Source organism: Amblyraja radiata, chromosome 3, assembly GCF_010909765.2.
Source record: "Amblyraja radiata isolate CabotCenter1 chromosome 3, sAmbRad1.1.pri, whole genome shotgun sequence".
NCBI classification, from domain to species: Eukaryota; Metazoa; Chordata; class Chondrichthyes; order Rajiformes; family Rajidae; genus Amblyraja; species Amblyraja radiata.
The window spans coordinates 88,179,302-88,200,352 of NC_045958.1; the positions used below are offsets into that span (position 1 = coordinate 88,179,302).

A 21,051-nucleotide genomic window follows, 5' to 3' on the forward strand; every position below is an offset into this window, starting at 1 on the left:
TACAGTGATGTCATCTATAAACTTGTAAAAGAGCAGAATTTTTCTGTATAGTCATGAGTGGAGGGAGTTTTGTAAGGGCTGAGAATGCATCCAGGTGGGAAACCAGTTTGAGAATTATTATGGAGGATGTTTTGTTGCTTATTCTTACGGATTATAGTCTATGGGTCAGAACTTCAATGATCCTGTGGCAGAGGGTGCTGACTCCTACGTCCGGGAGACGAGATGAAGGCTGAACTATTATCAATAGGATTTTTGTGTTATCTGCAAAGTTACTCATCAGCACATCTACATTTTTGTCCAAATCATTTATATATCTCACAAAAAACAGAAGTCCCAGCATCCTTATTAAACCCCACTGATAACAGACCTTCAAAAAAAAAAAAAAAATCCTGCAAATGCTAGGTGTAAAACTGGGAAGGCTGGTTATCTGAAACTGTTGAATTCACCGTTGACTCTGGAAGGCTGTAATGTCCCCAGTCAGAAGATGACTTGAGCTTGTGTTGCACTTTGTTGAAACAGTGTAAGAGACCAGAGGCAGGGCAGTTGAAGTATTTCTAACAAATGTATTAAAAATTATTTATCTCTCATAAATCTGTGTTAATTTTGCCCAATCTGATTATTGTTTTCTGAGTACTTGTTGGCATTTTATTAACAATAGATTCCAGGAGTTTCTCTACAACTGATGGCAGAATAACTGGTCTGTAGTTTCCTGTTTTCTCTCCACCTGATTTTATTTGTGCCGGGCATGAATTTACCTGAACTCTCACCCCATTTTATTGCTCTGAGCTAAAGAAATCTCAAGCCTGGGAAAGAGCAGATTACGTGAAGGAGCCAGATTAATACACATTGAGTTCTGCATTGTTCATCCTACACATAACATTGTTAGCATCGGCTGTTAATACAAAACACACTCATGAGTGCAAATCTGAAACAGAACAGTACAGCACAGGAATAAGGCCTTCAGCCCACAATGACCAAATTGAACATAATCTATATCTCTCTATTCCCTGCGTATCTGTGTAAATACTAGAAATGTGAAATTAAATCATAATATGCTGGAATCACACAGCATGTCAGACAGTATATGTGGAGAGAAAAATGGTATTAATGTTCTGTTTCATCAATCTGAAACACTAACTTTTTTTCTCTCTTCAAAAGATGGTGCTTAACCTGTTGAGTATTCTGTTTTCATTACAAATCAGTGGCAGACAGGAATTGCAAACGTCCAATTTGTGTAATTGTGTGTTATCCCAATAGAGAGATACTAATTATTGTGCATTTACTTAAAAAATTATGGTTGACAAACCATTGGTACTAAAATTGCATGCTCCATTGTCACTGATGTCACAGTAGGATTCGAGTTTTGAAATACCATTCCAAAATTAATTTCTGCGACGGTTCAAAATAATTTTAATTTAAATGTATGAACTGTGAAACGCCGGAATCCTGGTATTTTGTCCTAATCACTAACTAGCGCAGGAGCAGCACAGTGGCGCAGCTAGTAGAGCTGCTGTCTCACAGCATCAGAGACCTGGGTTTGATCCTGAACTCGGTGGCTGTCTGGGTGGAGTTTGCATATTCTCCCTGTGACCATGTGGGTTTCATCTGGGTGCTCTGGCCTCCTCCCACAATCCAAAGACATTTGTAGGTTAATAGGCCACTGGTAAATTGGCCCTAATGTGTCGATGAGAAATTGGAATAACATCGAACCAGTGCAAATGGGCGACCGATTTGTTGATATGAACACGGTGGGCCAAAGGGCCCAACTTTGTTTACATGCCATCCAGTCAAATAGTACTATACATGAGTACAATCAAGCCATACACAAGTATAACAGGTAGTACAAAGAGAAAAGTATCGGAGTGCAGAGTATAGTTCTGTTATGGTTACAGAGCAAGTGCAGATTTTTTTTTAAAGTGCATGGAGCTGCAATGAAGTAGGTTGTGAGATCAGGAGAGGACTGTTCGCTAATTTGATAATAGCAGGAAACAAGCTGTTCCTGAATGTGGTGGTACGTGCTTTGAAGCTTTCTTATCTTCTCTCCAACAGAAGAGAGGGAATTATTGGGACGTAAATAGTCTTTGATTATGTTGGCTGTTTCCTGAGGCAGTATGGAGTGTTGATGGGGTGGGAAGGCTGATTTGAGTGATGGACAGGACTACATCCACAACTCTCTGCAAGTCTGGGGCAGAGCTGTTGTCAAAACATGTGATGCATCCAGATGGATTGCTTTCCAGATGGAATGTAACGAGAAAAGTTGTTAAGAGTCATGGAACATGGTGCAGTACAGCACTGGAACGGGCCTCATGTCCCACAATGTTTGTTTCAAACATGATGCCTAATTGATATAATCTCATCTGCTTGTACATGATCCATATCCATCTATTGCGTGCACTTCCATGTGCCTATCTAAAGGCTTCTTAAACGGCTTTATTGTATCGGCCTCCACCACAACCCTGGCAATGCGTTCTAAGCCCTCAGCTCTCTCTCTCTGTACATCACACAAACCAACCTCCCTTCCATTGACTCCATTAATACCTTACGCTGCCTCGGCAGGGCCAGCAGCATAATCAAGGATGAGTCACACCCTGGCCACTCTCTCTTCTCCCCTCTCCCATCGGGCAAGAGGCGTGTGTGAAAACACACACCTCCAGGTTCAGGGACAGATCCTTCTTAGCTATTTTCAGGCAACTGAAGCATCCTACCACAACTAGAGAGCAGTCCTGAACTATCTACCTCATTGGGGACTTTGCTGGCATTATCGTGAACTAATTATTATTCCCTTATCATGTAACTGTACACTGTGAATGGCTCGATTGTAATCATGTATTGTCTTTCTGCTGACTGGTTAGCATGCAACAAAAGTTTTTCACTATTCGTCGGTACACTTGACAATAAACTAAACTGAAACTCAACCATGCCGACCATCAAGTCCCCATCTATATTAATCTCATTCACGTGTACTTGGTCTATAGCCTACTATGCATTGGCAATTCAAGTGCTCACCCAGATACTATTTGAAAGTAATCAGAGGATTCCGCCAACTTCTCACTCCATATTGCAGAGCAGACAAGTTAAAGATAGTCCAGGGGTCTTTAATGAGGTAGATAGTAGCTCTGGACCGCTCTCTAGTTGTTGGTAGGATAGTTCAGTTGCCTGATAACAGCTTGGAAGAAATCAGAGAGATATTAATGTTTTTTTAAAAATCCCCATTCTCTCTGCTGCTCCCACTGGCGGCAGGGGGAGGGACTATAATACCCGGAAGTGTAGTCCCTCACTCAGTCTCTGCCAGACCCAGGAAGCGAGAGGGTCACGGCTCTCTGAGCTGCGAATAACACTGAACACACGTCTACTCCACGGTGAGTCCCCTCGATGCGGCTGTAAATTGGCTGCTGCCCAATTGTTTGCCACGCCTTTTTAAAGCGTTTGTGTTCACAAAATGAATTTTGTTTGCCAGGTGGCTGCTGCCCAATTGACTGCCTCGCCTTTTTAAAAAGTTTGTGTTCACAAAATGAATTTTGGTTGTCAGGTGGCTGCTGTCCAATTGATGGCATCGCCTTTTTTAAAAGTTTGTGTTCACAAAATGAATTTTGGTTGTCAGGTGGCTGCTGCCCAATTGTTTGCCTCGCCTTTATAAAAAGTTTGTGTTCACAAAATGAATTTTAGTTGTCAGGTGGCTGCTGCCCAATTGTTTGCCTCGCCTTTTAAAAAAGTTTGTGTTCACAAAATGAATTTGGGTTGTCAGGTCGTTGCAACAGTGGGCAAGAATCCATTCGGCCCACAATGTCTATACTAGCCCTCTGGAAACCAGTACCTTCGGCCCGCAACACCCATACTAGCGCAACAGAAAGCCCCCCCACCCCCCATTGGTGAGCAATATTGGAATTGGTGGAGAGGTGGAATATTGCGTTGGTGACCAGGCCTCCCGTGTGATGCTGGGACCCAACGGGTCCCACTTAGTCTAGTACTTGATATATTTAATGCTTGGCCTCCACTGTGTTCTGTGGCAGACAATTCCATTAGTTCACCACTCCCCAGGAGAAGAAATGCCCCCTTAACAAGAGCCAACCGAGGTCCATCCCTAAAGGACAAGATCTATCTATCTTTCCCATGCTCCTTCCCAAACATTAACAGAATCATTGAGTTCATTTTTATGTTGAGTTGCTTAAACTTGCACTCAGGCCTCTGAGTGGTAATGCTTTGGCAATCCCACTGGGCCCCAGCAGCCTGGTGAGAAATTTAATTGGCTTCAAAATCCAATTGTTTGTTTATATGATTGAACGATTAGAATAAATTATATTCCTATCCTGATCATAGTCCTGCTGATCTCTCCCTTGTTAACACTCCATTTCAACTTAACATGCATTTTTGAAGTTTGCAGAACACAAAACACAAATTGCAATGTTAGTAACGGATTGCATTTTTCTTTGTTTCTTTCTCTCAATCTTTGTGTTAGGAAACAATTCTTCATTAATGTCACACTTGCACAGCTGGTAGAGTTGCTGCCTCATGGTGCCAGAGACCCGGGTTAGTTTCTGACCTTGGGAGCTGTCTGTGTGGAGTTTGCACGTTCCATGTGGGTTTCCTCTGGGTCATCCAGTTTCCTTCCACAACCCCAAAAACGTGCAGGCTTCTAGGATAATTGGCCCCTATGAAGTTGCGCCTAATATGTAGGGAGTGGATGAGAAAGTGATATAACATAGAACTAGTGTGAATGAGCGATCGATGGTAGGTGTGGACTCGGTGGGCCGAGGGGGCTTTTTCCTTGCTGTATTTCTAAAGTAAACAAAATTTTACCTGAATCAGACTTTAGAAAATTGACCTTTTTGCTTGTCTTCAGAATGTTGAAAAGCTTGGCAGAAGTTACTTTAACCTTAAGGAAAATATCCCATCACTAGATGATGAACACATAATGTGAAACTAGGTCCCGGTCAGATTGCTTTAGCAAAGCAGCTCTGGGCAAAAACATTACAATAAAACTCAGTGTATTTTACTCACAAAGTAAAATTTAGTATTAAAAGAAAAGTAGCTCATTTGATACATTTTATTAACCAATTGTGAAACACGGGATGTTTTTATATTGTTCGAATTGTTATTTTAGACATATAAAATTCCAGTTACCAAGGGAAACAGACAGTCATGAAGTTTGAATGATTAATCCATGTCATAGTGTTCTGCAGTAGTTAAAACTGCACATTTTAACCATGGCTCAAAGCTGTGGAATTCACTCCCTGAACTTGTCATTGTCTCTGCCCTCCCCCATGACTCACATTCAAATCTGTCTCCCGACCTCCTTGGTCACTTGACCTAATATCTCCTGGCAAAAAATGTTGTCTGATAACACTCCTCTAAAGTATACGTGGGTATATTTTGTAAGCGGTGCAGGCTCGAAGGGCCAAATGGCCTCCTCCTGCACCTATTTTCTATGTTTCTAGCTATGTTTTACCAGATCATTGTGATATATAAATGCAAATAGATGGCGTTGCCACAGTGAGCCACTTGGTAGTTTGCCTCGGTGGACATCATAGTAATTCTCCAATCCTTCCCTCAACCCCAAGGGCCAATGAATGAAAGCCAGTGCAGCCTCGGAGTAATTTCTGATTTGGGAAGCGTTGTCTGAAAATTGGTTCAGTGCTACTGTGGCGCCCCAAGCTAGGGCCCAGGGCTCACGGCTGCTGTCTATGGGTCATAGGCTGGAGCGGCTTCCTTCACGTAGTGCATGACAGGTCAGCCGTACTGGTGAGTGCAAACATATTAAACGAGAATCACCACGATTGTCATTGAATTTATCAGTTCGCTGCTCAGCAGAAGCACTGTGTAAACATTGCTTGGGTTTCCATTAACCAGCCTTGTGTGTACATGGCTGCTAATAAAGACAATATCGGCGCTGATTATTGTGTCGCAACAGGTCTCTTCTCTATCTCAGCGGGTGACCTGTGGCACCCGAGTTTTGTCACTGCCTTCGCTCGCTGTGCCTCGCTCACCACCTTTGAACTTTGTAAACTTGATCGAGCTTCCAGCAATGAGAGCAACCGCGCGACACAAGTGCAAGGTTTAGACTTTTTTTGTTAGCGATCACCGAGGGACAGGAAGATGTTCAGCCCTCTGGCGGGGATCGAATGCAAGATGTTCACCTGAACGGTGCCGCTTGTTGTTTTCAGGAGGAAGTGTCTGTTCGAGCAGACTCCAGTGGAGCTAGTGGCCGTCTGGCACGGTGGCTGAGCCCATGCCGTCTCAGTCGCAAGGCAGTGTAAGTGTATCTGCGGCTCTGACACCCAGCTATCACTGCCGTTCCGCGCTTGTTTAACGGGATGTCTGTCTACTGTGCCATGTAAGCCTAGCGGTGGCGAGTGTGGTGGGTTGAAAGGCGACGCTTGTGAAACGGGTGCATTCTTCAGTTCAGCCGCGCTCCGGCGAGCAGCAACTGGAAGAGGTTCAACACAACCTCTGCCCCAACTAAACTCCGGAACGACGCTGGTACAGGGCCTGCGATTTCTTCTGTGGTTAACAATGGGACGGGGGGGGGGGGGGGGGGGTAATGAATGAGAGGACAGTGCGTGGAGATCGCTATGAAGAATTTAAATACTTCTAATACTTGAAATGCTGGTGCGCTCTTTAAATGCTGCCTCGCAGGTTATGTTCCTCGGCATAGAATGAGGTGCGGCAGCCCCCAGCGGAAAATAACCCTTGTCCCATCGCAGGACAACTTTACTGCTTTACCTGACACTCCTGCATTGTTTCCGATGGAATTTCAATCAGGAATGTCCTCCAGAAAACTTTTTTTTTCCGCCGCCTTTGCATATTTGTTGATTTGAAGGCTGCGCCGCCGCGTACACACACACTCCTCCTCTGCGTAACTTGACTGAAGCCACAAAGCCTACCAGAGATAACGTGTCCAGCGCAGATCGGCGGCGCACCGCCCTGCACAAACTAGAGACAGTTCCCTCTAAACTCCAGCCCTAGCTCCACCCGACCTAAACCCGTGGCACCCCGGCGGGGTTTTTTTTTAAAACCATTTCTTCTGTCTAACTTGGGTGCGTTGGAAAAAAAATGGGGTAGGAAGGGTGAGGATAGCGGGAGATCTGATTCAAAAATCAGTTACCGTCAGAGAATTTCCTAACCACTACCTTAAATATTAGTACTTTATTGACACCCCACCCCCAGGCTTTGAGGCATATGAGCCGCCTGGCATGGATCATCTCTCCTTCCTGAAAAATAAATATCTCTGTTGAAACAAGGGAGCGCTTTGGACTTGGATTGCAGCAGGTCGGTCGAAAACGCGGTTGAAGGCGGTGACGTTGACAGGGCGAACTTGTGTGAAATAGGACCTTGAATGTTGGAAATGGGACATTATTTAAAAGCATAGTGAAAACATGTCTGGCTCGTAAAAACAGACACATCGATAGTTTAAACCAAGCCTGTGACATCTCCAGATACACAAGCAATTGCAGACGCTGGCTCAGAAAAAAGAAAAAATGCTGGAGCAACATGTTCTTCAGAGATAGACACAACATGCTGTGGAGTAACTCAGCGGGACTGAAGAACGGTCTCGACCCGAAACGTCACCCATTCCTTCTCCCTAGTGATGCTGCCTGTCCCGCTGAGTTACTCCAACATTTTGTGTCTTTCTTCGATTTAAAGCAGAATCTGCAGATCCTTCCTACACATGTCCTTCAAAGCTGCTGCCAGGCCCGCCGAGTTACTCCAGCATATTATGCCTTTTTCTGTGGCATCTCCAGTTTACCGGGGTTTAATTCCACTAAAGTTTTAAATGAATATGATTAGAACAACAACAACTTGGCTGGTAACTTATTCCCTACAAGGGGGCTGTTGCCAGGAGTGTTTACATTGATTTTTTTTGCAGGCTGAAGAGTGCTCTCTGCTTCCGACTGATTATCCCCACAACACTGCAAATACAACTCAGTCAGAGTGCACAAAGGTCCATTTGACCCACACTTGATGTGTCAGCTCTTTGAAAGCCCTTTCTAATTAGTCCCACTTTACTGTTATGCTCCTGAGTGTGGCTCCAGTTTCAAAGTTGGATTCCTGTCTTGGAGACAGCTTGATTGCACCGAGAAGTCATGTTAATGTCTTGAGAGCAGAATTTGATCTTCAGTCACATGCATGGAACATTCAAAGCAGTGTTGTCTGTGCATTGTATTTCATGTCCACAATCCACCTCCACTGAAGTTAAACTTTAGAAGTAGATTACAACTTTATTAATGTTTTGAGAGCATGATGCTGAGGGATCAATTTCTATCCTTTGGCTTTTACACCTGTTTGCGTCATTTCACAATCCTTCTTTATTCGTTTTCAGGATGTATTTTCTTACTCCTCTCTCAAGAAGGTGCTGATGAGCCAATTTCTTGGACTGCTGCAGTCCTTCTATTCCCACAGTGCTGTTGGGAAAGGAGGTGTAGAATTTAGACCCAGTGATGATGAACGATGTATGGGATATATTCCCATCCACGAAAATAATAAAAACCTGCTGGAAATCCAAAATAAAAACAGAAAATGCGGGAAATATTCAACAGATCTTGCTGTGTCTGTGGGCCAAGAAGCACTTAATATTTCAGGTTGAACATCTTTTGTCAGAAGTGGGATTGAGAGAAAGGAAAACGCAGGGAGGGTGGGTGGGTGGGGAAGTGAGATGCTATGATAGGGTGTAACCCAGATGATCATGGGAGTTTAGCAGTTTAGGCTGGGTATGTCCTCCACTGTCAGAGAATAAAAAGAGGAAAAGGAAAGAATCAAACTGAGCCACCACCTGACATAATTCATCCTTCCTTTCTATTCGGCATATTGAAAGGACTGTTCTGTTGGCTACTCCCAAGTTCATGCTTCCTTTCCCACCAACTACCCCCTTCTTTCAGCATTTCCCCTCGCAATAGCAATACTTATCCTGCCACCTTTTCTCTTACCACTATCCAGGCACCCAAACATGATGCAGCAGTTCACTTGTACTATTTCCACTCGAGTGCACTGCATTTACTGGTCACAATTTTGTCTCTTCTTCATTGGAAAAAACAGGCTCAGTTTGGATGACTCCTTAGCAGAGCACCTGTGTTCAGTCTTCAGCTGCAACTCTGTACTACCTGTTGCCTGCCACTTGAATTTTCCCATCCCACTCTCACTCTGAGCTATTGGTCTGGGGCCATGAACACTGTTGCAGTAAGGCCCAGCGCAATCTTGAGGAACAGCACCACATTGTCTATCAGGGCACATTGCACTTACTTTTCTGACCACATTCCCGCATTGAACAGATAACCTTGTTTACATCTATTCCCCAGGATCACCCCACTTTTATCCTGTCGGAGACCTCGCCTCCCACCCCCACCTCGCCTTCTCTGCAGATTCCAGTTCTGACAAAGTGTTTTCAACCCAAAACATTAACTCTATGTAACTTCCCCACAGATGGGCCCTGACCTGCTGAATATTTCCGAAATTTTCATATGAAATTGGTTTGTGACTTCCAGGTGATGGGGCATCTTTTGATGGTTGAGATCATGAATTTGAGAGGTCTGTCACAGTAGCATGAGCAATTAATTGCAGTGCATTTTGTACCCTGCTGCCCCCTGCAAATACTGTGGGGGGCAATGTGTGTTTAGAGCAGTGGATGGGATTGTTTTTGAATTTCTGTGTGTCATGAAATGCTAACTTTGGAACAGAGCGATGAGAAGGCAAAAGATAAAGGCCTTCTGAAGATCAATAATGGGAAGTGCTATGTTTGAAGAATTAGTATCGTATTGATGCACAAAGGCTGGATAAGCTTCTAAATTGACCACACTCTCCCAGTAACCACTTTGTATCCTCATTTTCATACAGATTGGAGGTTAATATCAGGGCATGAATTTTCTTAACTTTTGTAGGTGACTTCAGGAATTCAAATGGTAATTGTTTCTTGTCATCTAGCAGTTCTGCCACAGCCGTGCAAGGCACTGAGCTGTCAATTGTCAATTTATGTCTCAGTTTAGTTTAGATAACAGATACAACACGGAGACAGGCCCTTTGGCCTATTGAGTCCGCACCGACCAGCGATCCTTGCACATTAACATTATGCTACACACACTAGGTACAATTTACACTTATACCAAACCAATTAACCTGCAAACCCTTATGTCTTTGGAGTGTGGGAGGAAACCGAATATCTCGGAGAAAACTCACAAGGTCACGGGGAGAACATACAAACACCGTATGGACAGCACCCGTAGTCGGGATAGAACCCGGGTCTCCGGCACTGTAAGGTAACAACTCTACTGCTGCGCCACCATGCCACCTTTGACAAGTCTTCCCAAACAAGTCTTCACAGTCACAAGAATTTAATTGAGAGTTCAGTAACTCCAAATGTAACCAAAGTACATCAATTGTGCAGCTGCCACAGTCCCAAGCTCTTGAATTTCTGTCTTTGTTTTAAATATACCTCTCTCCATACTTTTGATCACCCACTCAACCACTTCCTTATGCGGCTCGACATTCGTTAGATTACACTCACTTTGGTTCATTTTTGTCACGTTCCGAGATACAGTGAAAAAATTTGTTTGCGTATTATGCAGGCAAATCATAATATAAATGAATGCAATAAGCCAATTACAATAGGTGCAACTGATAGTACAAAGGGAAAAATACAAGAGTGCAGAATATAGTGTTACGATGTTAAAGTGTTATCTTTACAGAGGAAAGTGCAGATAAAAAAGTGTAAAAGGCACAATGAGTTGGGTTGGGAGATCGATACCACATCCTTAGCTTCGGAGACATTAGTTCAGTAGTATGATGACAGCTGGGAAGAAACTGTGCTTGAATTTGATGGTACATGCTTTCAAGCTTTTGTACCTTCTGCCCAATGGGAGAGGGGAGAAAATGAAAAGACTAATGTGTAAATAGTTCTTGATTACATTGGCTGCTTTCCAGAAGTGTTGATACAGTCCATCGTGGCGGAGTCTGGTTTGTGTGATGGACTGGGCTACATCACAACTCTCTGCAATTTGTCATGGTCTTGGACAGAGCCGTTGCCAAACCAATCTGTGATGCATCACGATAGGATGCCTCTACAGTGCATCTGTAGAAGTTGATGAGTCATTTGAAACACCTTAAAGCTATGCCCTGTAGTCTCCAGTATTTATGGGTTAACCTAGGGGTTAACCTCTAAAAGAGCTGCTGTTTTACAGTGTCAGTGACCCAGGTTCGATCTTGACCATGGGTGCTGTCTGTATGTAGTTTATTCGTTCTCTCAATGACCTCGTGGATTTTCTCTTGGTGCTCCAGTTTCCTCCCATATTCCAAAGACTTGTAGGTTAATTGCCTTCTGTAAATTGTTCCTGGTGTGTTGGATTGAATTAGTGTACATTGGTTGGCACAGACTCGGTGGGCCGAAGGGCCTGTTTTCACGCTATATCTCTCGAACTGAAATCCAAACTAATTGAATGCTAGCATGGTTTAGGGTAATGGTTTCCAACTGAGCATTTTGAATGCTGTGGTATAATAGCGAGGGTTGGTTGGCAAAGTGCTGCACAAGTAACTCAGCAGCAGAAAGCAGAAGGTGAATGGGTCATTTGATGGGTCACCTTCTGAATGATGTTCATCAGTAGTTTAAGAGGCCGTCTGCCAAGAGTGTCCCCCAAAGATCACTTATGCATTTGTTGTTTGTCACTTTCATAAATGACCCAGAAGAGGGTGAAAGGAACAGGATTATGTTTGAAAATTATAAATATTTATCACAGAAATGTGGAGTGATATGGATGGCTGCAAGCTTTAGGAAAACAGAGAGAAAATGGTGAAATGTTCAGAAATATGGGAGAAAGTGTGATGCAAAATATCTGAATTGCTATACCTTGGGATGACCAATATGGAAAAATATTATATCATAAATCACAAGATTTTGAAGTCTGGGTAAACAAGGGAACGATGTCCAAGCACAGGAACTCTTAAATGTAGCATGTGTGTATATATATGTGTGTTATATGTGTGTTTATTATATTTACACTGTACTATGTTTACATATTCTGTTGTGCTGCTGCAAGTAAGAATTTCATTGTTCTAACCGGGACATATGTCGATAAAACACCCTTGACTCTTGTATTGAGTGATCAGTGATTAGAGATTGCAATTCATTGGCCACAAGATTAAGAGGAGGTGAGGATTTTTATTTTGCTTATAAGTAGTGAGAGTATGCGGAATTTGAATGGTGAGATACAAAGAGTCAGCGAGTGGAGCTATGTATAACTACTTTCTTAAAGAGCCAGAAAGAGGTTTATGGACTGCAAAGCCTCTCTGGTGTTGTAGGCTTCTAGGATTGACTTACATTGTGGGAAGAGTAGATATGGATGGTGGCAGAGCATTGGTGGCTCAGTGGTGCAGTGGTAGAGTTGCTACCTTCCAGCGCCAGAGACTCGGGTTCCATCCTGATTATTGGCCCTCTCAGTACGGAGTTTGTACCTGTGACCGGGTGGGTTTTCTCCAGGTTTCTTTCCACACTCCAAAGATGTACAATTTGTAGGTTAATTAACTTTTGTAAATTGTCCCCAGTGTGTACGATGGTGCTAATGTGTGGGGTGATCGCTGGTCGGCAAGGACTTGCCATTTACTTTAATGCAAAGAGCCACACAGGGTGAACAAATGAATTGAGAGTACAGATCAGCACAAGAATTCCACTAGATGGCGGGCGGGAGGGGGGCGGGAGGGGGGTGGGGGGGAGGGGGGCGGGAGGGGGGGGGGGGTAGCATGAACTCAACGTGTGGGGGGGTTGCGGGCAGCGTCGGAGGAGATTTTTTTGTAAAACACCAATTAATCTTTGAGTCAATTAATAAGCTTGACTTTTGACTGGACCCCTCCCCTCCTCCCCTGTCATACACTTTGGCACAACAAGAGATGGTGAACGGCACAGCAAAATCTGAACTCTTTGAGATAGGAATTACACCTCTAGATTGTAATAGTATTAAACCAGCACTCTGAGTCACTCTAACACTGTTTACAAAAGTGGAATAAAATCAAGATCATCAGTTGAGAGGTTTACACAACAAAACAGAAGTGTTTCCCTGTGTGATGCCAGACCGTAACTGACATCCATTTCAATGTGGCTTTACATTTTGCACGTTCTGTCAGCAGTCAGCATTTAGCCTAGCATGTGCAATGAATGAATGTAGCTCAGAAAGTGATAAGCCACGACCCTCGACAAACAACATTCTTCAACATGATCCCACTACCTTTCACATCTTTCCATCCCCATCCCTTTCTGATTTCAGCAGAGAATACTTCTTCTGCATCTCCTTGGTTCACAACCAAACCGCCACCTGTACAGGTACATTCACCTATAACTACAGGAGGTGTAACATCTGTCACTACACCTCCTCCCTAACTTCCATCCAAATCCTTCCACATGAGACAGAGGTTCACATGCATGTCCTCTAATCCCATCCACTGTTTTTGGTGCTCCTGCTGTGGCCTCCTTTACATTGGCGAGACCAAGTGTAGATGAGGTGACCATTTCACTGCACATTTGCGCTCAGTCTGCCAAGGCCTGCTGGGTGTCCTGGTTGCGAACTATTGTAACTCCCCTTCCCACTCCCACACTGACCTTTCTGTCCAGGGCCTTCTCCATTGCTAGAGTAAGGCCACGTGCAAGCTGGAGGAACAGCTTCTCATATTCCCCTTGGGAAGCTTACAATCCAACGGTATGAACATTCAATTCTCCAATTTTAAGTAATACCCCCCCTCCTGCCTGACCTGCTGTGGGTCCAGCACTCTTTATTTGGCTCTAGTTTCCAGCATCTGCGGTTCCTTGTATATTAGCACTCTTACAGCAATTGAATGATGGGAGGAGATGTGGAGTGAGTGTTCCCGGAAGGTGAGGGGGTCCAAGACAGGTTGCTGAACAACATCACCTGTGTGGGGCATGTTCTTTGTATCAGAGCTCCATGGAGACTCTTGATAGAGTTTGCCAGAAGATGTCCCAGGTGCCTCCACTGCCATCTGAGGCAGAGAATTCCACCAATTCACAACTCTCTTTCTTCCTCATCTCAGTTCCAAATGGCCTACCTCTTATTCTTAAACTGTGGCCCCTGGTTCTGAACTCCCCCAACATCGGGAACATGTTTTCTGCATCTAGCGTGTCCAATCCTTTATTAATTTTATACGTTTCTATAGGATCCCCTCCAATTCCCATGAATACAAGTCCAGTTGCTCCATTCCTTCATCATAAGACAGTCCCGCCATCCCGGGAATTAACCTGGCGAACCTACGCTGCACTCCCTCAATAGCAAGAATGTCCTTCCTCAAATTAGGAGACCAAAACTGCACACAATACTCCAGGTGTGGTCTAACCAGGGCCCTGTACAACTGCAGAAGGACCTCTTTGCTCCTATACTCAACTCCTCTCTTCATGAAGGCCGTTGGCTTTCTTCACTGCCTGTTGTACCTGCATGCGCACTTTCAGTGTCTGATGTACAAGGACACCCAGGTCTCGTTGTAATTCCCCTTTTCCTAACCTGACACCATTCAGATAATAATGTGCCTTCTCGTTCTTGTCACCAAAGTGGATAACCTCACATTTATCCAAATTGTACTGCATCTGCCCACATCACCCTGCATAGCATCCTCTTCACAGTTCACACTTCCACCCAGCTTTGTGTCATCTGCAAATTTGCTAATGTTACTTTTAATTCCTTCATCTAAACCATTAATATGTATTGTAAATAGCTGTGGTCCCAGCACTGACCCTTGCGGCACCCCACGAGTCACTGCCTGCCATTCCGAAAGGGACCCGTTAATCCCTACTCTTGTTTCCTGTCTGCCAACCAATTTTCTATCCATATCAATAGACTACACCCAATACCATGTGCTCCAATTTTGCCCACTAATCTCCTGTGTGGCCTCCACCTCCGAGGCAGAGAATTCCACACTCACAACTCTCTGATGCAACGCACCCTATCTCCAGGCTACTTTTTGGGGGCCTGTAGATAACTCCCATTAAGGTCTTTTTACCCTTACAATTTCTCAGTTCTATCCACAATGACTCTACATTTTCTGATTCTATGTCACCCCTCTCAAGGGACTGAATTTCATTTCTTACCAACAGAGCCACCCCACCCTCTCTGCCCACCTGTCTGTCTTTTCGATAGGACGTATATCCCTGAATATCCCTGAATATTCAATACCCAGCTCTGATCCTCTTGCAGCCATGTCTCTGTAATTCCCACATCATCATACTTACCAATTTCTAACAGAGCCTCAAGCTCATCCACTTTATTTCTTATACTTCATATATAACACTTCTATTTTGGTATTTACCTCTCCTCTCACATCAGTTCCTCTTTCACCTGACCTTACTCTCTTATTCTTTCTTGAACTTTCCATCCCACTAATTTGAGTATCTTTCATAACTTTTCCTGTACTCTCTTCCCCTTTAACTCCATCCTTTTCCTCCCCTAATACAATCAGTCTGAAGAAGCACCCCGACCCAAAACGTCGCCTGTTCATGTCCTTCCTCCAGGGATGCTGCCTGACCCGCTGAGTTACTCCTGCATTCCATGTCTTTTTTGTAACCAAGCATCTGCAGTTCATTGTTTCGACATGTTTTTGCATGTGTGAACATTTTTTGTTTGTTAATCTTTATTTTAGCAAGGTAGAAATGTTTGGTAAGATTAGTTGGGGTTGCCTGATTCAACTGCATGGATCACTGAAAACAAATCCAGTAGTTCTTGCAGCAGAGGTATTTGGAATGTGCCTTGGCAACTTCTGCAGTAAATCTGACTTGTTTCTAGTTAACGTTAGAATAAGATTAGATTTTAGGATAGCAGACTGGTTTGTTTTTTGTTTCATTTTCCTTTGGACAGAGTAACTAGTACCGTTGGATTGGCACTTGACAATACATCATTTACAATGCTTTTGGGGAAGAAGCAGGCACTATATTTTCTTTGAATGGCCTTCTATATTGTAAAGTTTTAATCATTCCATAAAATAATTATCAGTACTTTACACAAAAACATGTTTCTTTGTAATAATTTCTTCAAGGCGGAAATTGTTACAGATAAATTGACCACAAAACGGTTTTGTAACTAGTCACAGCAATGAGTTGAACCAAAACATGATTTTATAAGTATTGCTGTTGACAGCACTGAAGATCTTTGAGTGATCACCCAACTCCTCACCAGTTGCCACAAGACTATCGATTCATCTAAAGTAGTTCCAATTTCACCCTAGGTGCAAATTAAATGGCATCAGAGGTGTATGAACCAAACTAGTCAAAATCAGATTACAAGTGAGGCGATTGATTTAAAGAGGAATTATCTACGTGAAGAAAGTTATGGGAAACGACATTTTGCTTGCAGATAGGATGAGTAGTACAAATTTGAAAAACTTTCTCTCTTCACAGGTGTGTGATGGATGGCATCATGATCTGTATGCTGACAAAAACAGGACTGCAAATCCCATTTTGCACACTGTTTAGCATTTTCCTGAGTGGGAATGATCATGCCTTTGTGAAGTAATCCTACTTACTTAATAAACCTCCACTTATGAATGATAACAATATTTAGATTGTATCTATATCAATTTTTTCATTGCGTTTGTAGAGAGTGAGGTTTACATTTTCTGGCTATTCAGCATCTGTGCTAGGAATGTAGAATTCCAGACAAAGGGTTGGCAGAGGCTTTCCTCTGTCTGAATTCTAGTGCCTGAAGATATCTTTGAAACACCTGGACAGAATCAGCAGGTGACTGGAAGCGAGGATCAGCCGCTGGTGTTCAAACAACTTTGAATACTTTCAACATGACTCAGTCTTTGGCCTCTGATGTTGAGGTAGAAGCAAGATCATCGGGTTCTAATTTTACTGAGACTGGGAGGGGGCAGAGGCAAAAGGGCTGATGGAAAGTTATGTCATTCTGATGTTTAGTTTACTTTAGTTTAGAATATGGATGGGAAAGTGAAGGTTAACATAATTACTTACCAAATGTGACTGCAGTGGGGGGCATATTCAGTAATTGGAACAACAAACTTTGCAAACGATATCATGCGCTTGGACATTTAAACTCATATTCTCATGTTACTTCATCATTGAAGGGATACCTGGAAGATGATGACCAGGTTTGTATTAATTTATCCTTGTGTGATTGTAGTCTATAAATGCAGTGTGTGTTAGTTAATCAATACTCTGTGTAATTTTAACATTTGGAACTTTTATCAGGAATGATGGATTGATTCTCATCATTCCTGGGCATGTGCAGTTTCCTCTATATTATCAGAGGCTGTTTGAGGGAAATACCTGTTGAAGGTTATGGGACCATTCCATCTGTACTCTGGTCTGACTGCTGTTTAATTGTGAGCCAAAGGACACAGATTTGAGGTTTTGAGATAAGGAGAGTCAGGGGGAATTGAGGTAATTATGGTTTCGAATGCGATGCCAGTGAAAGATTCAGTAGTTACTTTCAGAAATAGAACAGATACCCAACAGGGAGAAGTTACACAGGTATGGGGAAGGTGCAGAACTGCAGAAGTGTAAGAACACTTACAAAGAACTGGCATAGACATGATTGTTTTCCATCTGTGCTCCTCTGGAGTTTGAATGGAGCTTGGCCTGATTCTGCCACAGTATAATTGTTTATTGTTTATGCAATTTCTCCCCACATACCCTGGTGGAGAAAGATATTGATGTAAAGTAAAAATCGATAAAAGATGAAGTCCATGTCTTGTATGTCACTTCATCATTGGGTTATGGAGTTAAACAGCATGGAAGCAGGCGCTTTGGTCCAACTTGTACTTGCTGACAAAGGTGCCTTCCTGAGCTGGTCGCATTTGCCTGAGTGTGGTCGACATACAATACAATACAATACAATTCAATTTATTGTCATTTGGACCCTTTGAGGTCCAAACGAAATGTCGTTTCTGCAGCCATACATTACAAAACAAAAAGACACAAGACACAACACAATTTACACAAACATCCATCACATCGCTGTGAAGGAAGGCAAAAAAAAACTTATCTCTCCACTGCACTCTCCCCCCCGATGTCATGAGTCAGAGTCAAAGTCAAAGCCCTCGGCTGGCGATGGCGATTGTCCCGCGGCCATTAAAGCCACGCCGGGTGATGCAAGGTCGCGCACCGGGTCTTGGTGTTAGAGCCCCCGGCGTGCGCTTGCAAAGTCCCGCGTCCATTCCAAGCCGCGCGGGGCGATGGTGTAAGGCCCCGCTCAGGTGCTCTTCAACCCCGCAACTCGGGCGGGAGAAGTCGCCGTTGCGGAAGCCCCGAAAAGCGGTCTCCCAGCAGGGACCCGCGGGCTCCCGGTGCCGCGGTCCGCCAAACCCGCAGTTGCAGCCTCCGAAGCTCCGGAGGTCGGGTGGCAGCAGCGTCCACCACAGCTCCACCTGCTCCGGACTCGGCCAGCCCCGTGACGGTGAGTAGTCGGCAGCTCCGCAGCTGGAGCCCCAGGCCGTTCCTGTTGGAGGCCGCTCCACGTTGCAGCCCCAACGACAACGGAGACCCGACAAAGAAAAGGTCGGGTCTCCCGTGCAGGGGAAATATTTTAAAGTTACCCCCTCCCCCCCACCCCCACACACACATACCCCAACAAAAAAAATAACAAAAACTACATAAAAACGAGACAAAAAATAATAAAACACAGACGGACTGCAGAGGCCGCTGCTGACGAGAGTCGCGCCGCCCACCGATCCCTCTCAATTTTTCATCCATGAACCTATCCAGATGTCTTTTAAATGTTTAAATTGTACCCACCTCAGCAACTTCCTCTGGTAATTTGTTCCATATATTCACCACACTCTGTGAAAAATTTGCCCCTTAGGTCCATTTTGAATCTTTTTTCTTTTATCTTAAACCTATGCCCTCTAGTTTTATCCTACTGTACCTTCAGAGACCATCCAACTACTCTATGCCCTTTGAAATGTTATGAGTTTCTATAAGGTTACCCCTCAGCCTCCTTTGCTCCAGGGTACACAGGCCCCACTTTCCTGTCTGTCCTCATAACTCAAGGCCTCCAGACCCAGCAGTATATTTGTAAATCATTTCTGCACCTTCTCCAGTTTAATAACATCCTTCCTATTGTATGACAACAAGACTGTACATAATACTCCAAATGTAGACTCACCAATATCTTGTACAGCTGTAACATGACATCCCAATTCAAGGCTCCAACTGATGAAGGCAAACGTGCTATTTGACTTTTTCACCACCAAGTCCACTTGTGTCATCACAATATCTTATTTACATTCTTCCCGTTTTCCTATCTCAGGGTCCCATGACAAATCAAATTAAGAAACATGTAGTGAAAACTTTTGTCTAAGTTAAAACATAGTTTCTACAAATGGCAATCAGAAGCCTCTTATAGTCTGCGTGGAGTAAGAAATCTGTTGGAAAAGTGTGAATATTATTATGACAGTAAAATCTCTGGGTATGTTTTTCATTGAAATATTTCTTTAAGAAAGAAAATTTTCAGCAATGCAGTAAGAAAAATAACTACATGCATAGCCTGTACATGGAAGGTCCAAGATTGCTCTCTGACCTTTCACCAAGGGACAGCTGAGTAAAATGTACTCATGAGTCTCCTTGCCCATAGAAGTCGAGCTGGTTTCTGAGGCAAAGTACAGGAGCTATTTACTTTGCATGCTTTCATATTTTCTCACAGTATAAAGGTAGCTGTTCAGTCAAGATGGTCGATGCCATCTCTCAGCGCATTCCATGTAGTATCAGTCCCCCACATACTAGGGATGTGAGAGGAAACTGGAGCAGCCCAGGAAAGCACATGTAGTCACATGGAGAACATGCAAACATCACACAGCCCCATGTGATTGGACCAATGCATTAGCATTTCTACTTGCTGTACCACTGCACTGGTCTTTGGACATCTAGGGTAGCTGTAAACATTGCATGTTATATAGGTATCAGTTAAATTGGTAAAGTAACTGGTCTCAGGGATGTGTTGCAGTCTCTCTCGGTCTTACCTGTATTTGCTGAAACATTAAAGCAGTCAGCTCCATTTGACTGATTCCTTTTGGAGAATAGATTTCCATTTGAAAATTCAGAGTTTGCTGAAAGGTTTCTGGACAATTTTGCACGTTACAGCTCTCCCCAGTCATCAACAATTGTGAAATCTATCCAATGTCCTCAGGCTGGTAGCTGGGAAGATGGAACAAGAAACATTTGTTTGAGTACATTGATGATTTCCATGCAAAGGAGAGCTGCTGAACTACAACATGAAGATGTGGGGCTGCCCAGAAATGGCGTTGAGCCCAGCATACCTCCATGCCATGTTGCTGATCTTCAACATTACATTCGGTGGGGGCTCGCCCTTGTTCCTTTGGCAGGCTGCAGCTGTGAGCTATTGAACAGCTGGCTTAATGGGAGCAATGACAGTTTAAATACTTTGTCTTTTTTGGCTTAGCTGGAGCAGAAAACCACAAAATGAACAGAGTATGAATCCACTTAATGGATGGGTGAACAACTACATTCACAAATCTTGTAAAACTCAATTTTGTAACTGCCATCAGGTGAATGATGGTGTTTTTGCACTGTTTCTGATCTTCGGGGAGGGCTTGATGAACCCTCTAGACTCAGGTGAGGCCCCAGAGGACCAGCTAATGTTGTTCTTTTGTTTTAGATGCAAAGGGGAGATAATCCAGGAAATTATAGGCCAATGAGCCTCATGTTTATTGTTGCCAACTCTCCCGTATTAGCCAGGACATCCCGTATATTGGGCTAAATTGATTTGTCAGGACCGCCCTTGTCCCATATTTGACTGCCACTACTCAGGTCGAGGGGACTGTCGGGTCGGAGCGCCGCATCCGGTCTCACCTCAGCCGGCCTCGTCTCACCCGTCCCGACGTAGTACAGCCCATGGAGTGCAGCAGCAGTGCCTCGCCCGTGGCCCCATTGGTCAGCAGCCCGGCCAGCTGTCCGATCTTCGGACCATCGCTTACTGCTGACAACACCACCCCTCCTTCTCATGGCCGATCATTGGTTCATGAGTTGGATGGGGTGCTGGACTTTGCGCGCGACGTCATGCGTCCCGGACCAAAACTCCTCAGCTGACCTGCCGGCTGGGCTTTGTG

At 43.9% G+C, this 21,051-nt stretch overlaps 1 protein-coding gene across 7 annotated transcripts in view; it reads left to right on the forward strand.

Annotated features, from left to right (window-relative positions):
• Positions 1-21,051, forward strand: part of bnc2 (basonuclin 2) — a 543,948-nt gene that overhangs the window by 252,173 nt on the left and 270,724 nt on the right. The window contains exon 1 of one of the 7 annotated variants that reach the window (XM_033018263.1): positions 5,820-6,250. The exons of the other annotated variants lie outside the window; for them this stretch is intronic. Coding sequence (XP_032874154.1) covers positions 6,227-6,250 — 24 coding nt within the window. The 5' untranslated portion in view covers positions 5,820-6,226. Of the gene's footprint in view, positions 1-5,819; positions 6,251-21,051 lie in introns of those variants that run through there. 7 annotated transcript variants of the gene reach the window in all.